This window comes from Lactuca sativa, chromosome 5, assembly GCF_002870075.4.
Source record: "Lactuca sativa cultivar Salinas chromosome 5, Lsat_Salinas_v11, whole genome shotgun sequence".
Classification (NCBI taxonomy): Eukaryota; Viridiplantae; Streptophyta; class Magnoliopsida; order Asterales; family Asteraceae; genus Lactuca; species Lactuca sativa.
Window position 1 is genome coordinate 64,803,658 of NC_056627.2, and position 7,397 is coordinate 64,811,054.

Consider the following 7,397-nt stretch of genomic DNA (forward strand, 5'->3'; position numbering starts at 1 on the left):
ACCCGACTCGTCGAGTGCATCTATGTGACTCGTCGAGTCCCCTTTTTCCTTTAGAAAAGTCGTGAAACCCTAGCTTATCTTGTCGAGTTATCTCATCAACTCGTTGAGTACAATGCCCAGGCTCATCAGGGAAAACCCTAGTCGACTCGTCGAGTTGGCTCATCAACTCATCGATTCCCTTAAGTCCTATTTCTCATTCAGACGTTTTAAGGAAAATTTAAAACCCTAAACTCTAGATCTAGCCTCCTAAGGCTGAAATACCAAGTTACAAGGTCTAGATCTGAAGTCTCAAACTCTTGCTGAGTTCAATACACTCAAAGCCTCAAGGAAAGATGGAATAAGCCCTAAAATTCCATAAAATGAGATCGAACCAAACTACTGAGCAAGGTGGAGACTTTTTACCTGCAATAGAAGCTCGTGACTAATTAACACCAGATCCAACAGACTCTTCTCGATCCTTGCTTTGATACTCCACTCTTCTCTTCAAAAAGTGCACTAAAATGCCCAAATATTAGCTCTCTTTCTCTCTTAGCTCACTATAGACGATTAGGGTTTGAAACAGGGCAGTAAGGTGGCTGGTGAGGCAGAAATGAGGGCTTAAGGTCCTTTAAATAGGACCAATCCCGGAGAAATAGGTTTTCCTCTCACAGCACCAACTCGCCGAGTTGGTCCCTCCGACTCGTCAAGTTGGTCATAAAACCCGCATGGTCAATCCGCCTCTACTCTACGAGTTGGGGCATCCAAATTGTCGATTTTCTCAAACAACTCAAAAATAAATGCATAAATATTATACCTGGGAATCGGGATGTTACAGCAATCTTCGTTTATTAATTCTGATTTCGTTAGGGTTTTTTTGTAGTTTGATACATAGTATGTTTCCTTTATGTGAAAGACATAGATCTTTTTTGGTTACATGTATCCTAATCATTTACTTGTGAAATTTTTTTCCGCTTACAATATTGTTTTGTAACCTACGTTTTCCATCAGTGGTATCAGAGCCTATGATTGTCTTTCATCTAATTACACATTAGTGATTTGAACAAACAATTTTTTTTTGTTTTTTTGCATCTCACGACGTGAGATCTGAAAAATTAATTTTTTTCGAGTTTATCTGCCTAATCTGTTTTCTATGCTTATTATTTGGTAATTATCTGTTTTAAATCTACCAAATCCGAATTTCTTGTATATTTGATAATTAAATAAAAGCCTACAAATTAGGAGATAAATCTTTTTCTTGATTAATTATTTAATTGATTAATATAATTAATTTTTTAAGTGTGTAAAACTTTAATTTAGATATTGATTAATTCTAAAAATTAATGTCAAATCTTAATTGGTTTATTTAAATTAAATTAATTCTTTAATTTTGAAAATTTAAGAAACCTGGTATTTTAAAAAAGTTTTTTAAAATACACCTTATATATAATATTAAAAGTTAATTACTATATGTATAAGACTATGTTATTTGGATCTCTAGTATGCCTCATTCATGAAGCCAAACTATAAGAGGGTATAATGAAATTGCCTATAAAATGGTAGTTGAATGGGTGACCACTCTCACCCACCGTTTCGTTGTTTGGTGGAGGGTTGTTAGCAGAACAGATCTGATAGGACATTAACTTCATTAAAAGTATAATGCTATTAAATTAACTAAAACACCTTCTATAAAATCTCACTCTTAGTTACTTTAGAAAAATATGAAAAGTATGCTAATCTATAAAATTGCACATTATACTTTATAGTAGTTAGTGGAGCGCCTGTGGTTAACCGGCACACTAATAGTGACTATAAAGAGTAATAATGGGCATCACGAAAATTATCATTGATTAATGGAGCGTTTGTGGTTAACCGACACATTATTATGAGATGATAAATGAAATCGAGAGTGCCAAGCATATTTGTATGGTTATTCACATCTTCTTTGTGATCCTAGATATCCCAGTCACAAGTAGTAGAGCATAATATGAGATTAAACATGTCATTGATAGATTCAATGAGTCTCAAAATATCTAGGAATTTCATAGTTCAAAATAAAAGATCTAGGAATTTCATAGTTCGAAATTGGTAAATTGCTTTTACCTACCTTCATAAATTCGCAATAAGGTTACCACATCCCTCTTCTTAGTTGTGAATTGCTATTTTGGATCCTAGCCTTAATTATTTATTATGGGTTAAAATATTAAGGATTATTGTCATCTAACTAAAAATATTTTTTTCTCTATAAAAGCCTACTCTTGGTGATGCTTATGCTCCATCCTCATCTACCCACTGCTCGGGTTTCTCCTTACTCTTTATCATGTTCAAGCTTACCTTTGATGGCACCAACTACAATGATTGGATGCAAAATATCAAGATGGATCTTCGATTTGAGGGCAAAGAATATGTCATTGAAGAAAAACTTGTTGAAATCGATAAAGCCAAAGCTACTCCTGAACAAATAGCCTTTTACACGAAAAACTACGATGATGCATGAAAAGTTGCTTGCATCATGGTCTCTAGAATGGCTCATGAGTTGCAGAGGTTCTATGAGGACTACTGGCCATATGAGATGAACAATGGCATTATGGAAAAGTACCACAAGAAAGCTCGTCCAGAGAAATGTGAAGCGTTCAAGTCCCTCATGGCTTGCAAGATGAAAGAAGGAGAGTCTGTGTGCAACCATGTGTAGAGAATGCAAAGATCCGTGGAACGCCTTGTTAGGCTCAATGTGCATTTTGACGAGGATTTGGACATTGACATGGTCTTGAAATCCTTTCCAAGTTGTTATTATCAGTTTATATTGGCTTATCATTTAAAAGACACAGAAACCACATTGGCTGAAGTCCACAACTTGCTATAGAATGTTGAGTCAGGAATGAAGGGAAATAATCCAACCCCTTCCATTAATTCTCTTGTTCTCCCCATTGCTAAAGGCAACGGGAATAAGAGGAAGGTTGGTCGTAAAGCCAAATGGAAGAATAAGGCCCAATCTGGGTCATCCAGCAATGGCCTAAAGGCGAGGCCCAACTCAGACATTCCAACTATTAGTGACCCCAAAATGGCCACTTGTTACTATTGTAATGACAAGGGCCATTGGAAGAGGAGTCGCCCCAAGTACCTACAAGACATCGAGGATGGCAAAGTAAATCCATCTATCAGGTATATACACTATTCAAACTAATAACTCACAATCTACTCATTCTTGGGTCCTTGATATAGGAGGTGGTTTTCACATTTGTTTTGATTTGCAGGGACTAAAAGAAAGTGAGGAGGTAGAGCATGGTAGGATGAATCTGATCATGGGAAATAGGCAATCTTCTCTTGTTACCAAGATTAGGACTTATCAGCTTGTGCTTAATTGATTTTTGCTATTCTTTAGAAATAACACGAAACATTCTTTCATTTCATGCATTGTTCAGACAAGGTTTTCGTTACTATTTTAATGATTTGAATGGTTTAATTCTAGTTTATAAAAATAACATTTCTATATTTGAAGCTTTACCTTGTAATGGAGTGTATGAAATTGTGACTTGTATTGATAGCTTAGGCAATAGTGTATTTCACATTGATTCATCTAATGGTTTAGACAAGGCATTCTTGTGACAATGTCGTCTTGGAACCATATGACCTAAGGCTACCCACAAAAGTCCTTTGGATATTTGTTCTACAGACCTAGTGAAAACTTGGTCTTTGTAGCATATAGAGGGGTCTTTGACGAGAGAGAGCTCGTATGCAAAGAGGATAGTGGGAGCACAATTTACCTTGAAGAGATTCAAGAGTTAACCAATGAAGGAACCTTTGAAGGCACTAGCGTTCAACTAGAAGAATAAATTCCAGTTGAACCAGCTGAAACTTTGGTACTTCTTCATCATTCCAGTAAAGTTATCATGCCACCTCAGTTTTATGATTTCCATATAATTGTAGAAGGCGATATGTTTATCAGTGATCGTACATTGGTAAATTTAGAAGAACCAGCTAACTACAAGGAAGAAATGGTAGGGCATGAGGTTGTTAAATGGAAAGAGGCAATGGACAGCAAGATTAAGTCCATGCATGGCAGTTATGTTTGGAATTTGGTTGATCATGAAACTGGTTGAAAGACAGTTGGTTGCAAGTGGATCTTTAAGAAGTCGATCGACATGGATGGGAATGTCCAAACATTCAAGGCACGAATGGTTGTGAATGGATTTACTCAAACCCCAGGGATTGACTATGATGAGACTTTCTCATCGGTGGCTAGGATAAAATCTATTAGCATAGTGCTCGCTATCGCTGCCTTTCAATATTATGAAATCTGCTAGATCGATGTCAAAACCGCTTTCATTAACAGGAAGTTGGCTGAAGATGTTTACATGAGTCATGTAGAGGGTTTTATTGATGCAAAGTTTCATAATAGAGTGTGCGAGCTTGAGAAATCCATTTATAGATTGAAACAAGCATCTCGCAGCTGGAATCTTTGCTTCCATGAGAAAGTCAAAGAATTTGGTTTCTCTAGGAGCGAGGATGACCCATGCGTGTATGTCAAAGCTAGTGGGAGTATTGTAACTTTTCTAGTATTTTATGTTGATGACATACTACTTATAGTAAATGACGTTCCAACCTTGCAAGAAGTTAAATTTTGGCTTGGAAGGTGTTTCACTATGAAGGATCTAGGAGAGGCTGCCTGTAACATCCATAGAATTCATGAAAAATTTAAAGTTTTAAAACAACCCATAAATAATCATTATTTACAAATAGTTTTCAAAACAGGTTTAAGATTAGAGTTTTCCCAAAATCATAAATTGAAACTCGAGGAGGTGCACGATCACGTCTTCTCCTTCCCGTGATCCTCTGAGGTACCTTAAATATAATCCAAAACTGTAAATCTAAAGCTTAGTGAGTTCCCCCAAAATACCAATACACAAAAAAATAGCACGTATATAATAACAAAATGCAATGGATCTACAGCTAACAAACTAGAATACCCCTGAGCCTATAACATAAGTTTGGCTTGCCCTTGGCCCACAAATTATGTTTGGCTTGCTCCACGGCCTGATCAGTCCTAAGACTGAACACCACTAAGCCCTTTGTACGAGTCTAGCATGCCCATCCTGACCCTCATCTCGTATCTGGAATGCTCATGATCCCTTAGTATGAGTATGGTATGCCCTCCCCAACCCTCAACTCATATTTGGTTTGCTCTAGGGTTTCTTGGTACATCATGGGTCAATACAACCTCAACCTAGCCCACACAATATGTTGACATATAACAGATAACATCATAAACAGATAAACAAATAGTATCACAGGTAGTCCTACAGATCTACCAGACTAGCATGTCAAACCCAACATGCATATCTATTCCATATTCAGCATAACAAATATCAAGTTATCAACCAATGGGCTAACCTTGGTGCCTTCGAACCTAAAGTACAGGGAGGAAAACTCACCTCGCATAATGAATAGAACTGATGAGGTCCAACTCTGAATCTCAGATCTTTACTTGATTCCTAATTCCATAAATGACCAATTTCCATAAAAATCCCAAAATACCCTCAAGGTCAAACTTGGTCAAAGTAAAAGTCAACGGTCAAGGTCAACAGTCCGTGTTGATCCAACATGATGTCATTACTGACAAATACGTTGTGTTCCACCAACATTCATATGATCGAGAAAACCTAAGCCAACACGCCGTGTTGGCTTGAAAACACACCGTTGTGGCCCGAGTTCCAACAGCTTAATACATTCAGTCGAATCTTCAATTCCAAGGGCTCTAAAGCTCAAATCTAGACCACAATGCTATTAAGAAGGGTAAAGTTTCCAACTTTATCCGCTGGGACTTTTCAAAAGGTCCCAAAAATCCAACCATAAGGCTTGAAGATACAAGGGTTTAGCCAATAAGTACCTAATTCTTAAAGTCTGAAGCCCAACTCTTCCAAAAGAGATTCTAGCACCAAAACCATGTCAAAGGTCGGTGCTTTATAGAAATGCATGTCCAATGCATGAATTGAACCCATATTAGGTCAAAATGGGGATTTATGACCTAATCGCCATGCATGGCATCAAAACCCGACTATAGGCAAAATCCAAGACTCTACTAGGTCACCTTGACCTGGAGATTCATAAAGTTAAAACCTTTATGAGATCTACCCACTCCATCCTTCAAGAACAAGAAACTAAAGGGACAAAACTCAAGATCTAGCAACACAGAAGAATAAAAACCGGATCTTGGACACTTACAAAGGCCCAGAAAAGTGCCAAACTGAAAGATGAGGGCTTGCTTCCTAGATCCTTGGCTCCAAAAACACCACACTGAAAATCGGGATGTTACACTGCCTATATTCTCGAGATAAGAATTTTGGGAGACAGAAAGAAAAGACTAATTGAACTTTGTCAAAGTACATACTTGGACAAGGTACTTAAACGGTTTAGTATGGAAAATTCCAAGAAAGGAGAGCTACCTATTCAAAGTGATGCCAAGTTGAGTAAGACTCAAAGCCCAAGTACGGGTGAAGAGATAGCTGATATGAGTCAAGTCCCTTATGCTTTATTTGTTGGTTCGATTATGTATGCTATGATAGGTACTCGCCCTGATGTGTCATTTGCTTTGAGAATGGTTAGTCGCTGTCAGGGAAATCCTGGCAAAGCTCATCGGATAACGGTGAAGAACATTCTCAAGTATTTGAGAAGGACAAAGGACACGGTTCTAGTCTTTGGAGGCAGTGATACATTGAGAGTGACTGGGTATAGTGACTCCAGCTTTCAAACAGATCGAGATAACTTTCATTCTCAGTATGGTTGGATGTTCACAATAAATGGAGGAGCAGTTACTTGGAAAGTTCCAAGAAAGATACAGTGGCTAATTCTACTTGCGAATCAGAGTACATAGCAGCAAGTGAAGCATCAAAGGAAGTAGCTTGGTTGAGGAACTTCATCGGAGACCTTGGAGTAGTTCCAACCATTCAGGAACTAATGGAACTTTTCTTCAATAATGAAGGAGTGATTGCTTTGAATAAACTACGGAGAGACCATAGCAAGTGAAGACATATCAACAGAAAGTACCATTGTATCATACATAGACTTGAAGAAGGTCATCTCATAGTGAAGACAGTTTCGTCAAAAGATAAACCTATAGATCCTCTCACAAAGGCTCTGAGTAGGATTAGGCATAATCAGCATGCTAGGAGCATTGGTATGAGAGATGATATTAGTTTTAGTAGTTATATGATTAGTTTGAAACTTGTAAAAAAATAAGTGTAATTGATTTTGGTGATTAAATAATAGTGATTATTTATGAGTTTGTTTACTGCCCTATCAATTATTTATTCTTGTGTTTCGTTTAGCATGTTTTAATTCTCGAATAATTTAATTATTCTAATTCCATAACCACTCATACTTTGGGAAGTAAGTAGTAAATTAAGATCATCATGAATTGGATT

The 7,397-nt window shown here is 37.2% G+C and overlaps 1 protein-coding gene across 1 annotated transcript; it reads left to right on the forward strand.

Annotated features, from left to right (window-relative positions):
* The first annotated feature begins 2,854 nt into the window (after window positions 1-2,854).
* Window positions 2,855-3,341, forward strand: LOC111881988 (uncharacterized). Its single transcript, XM_023878358.1, has 2 exons — window positions 2,855-3,121; window positions 3,231-3,341. Exons 1-2 carry the CDS (start codon window positions 2,855-2,857, stop codon window positions 3,339-3,341), a joined length of 378 nt encoding a protein of 125 aa, XP_023734126.1.
* Window positions 3,342-7,397: the final 4,056 nt, after the last annotated feature.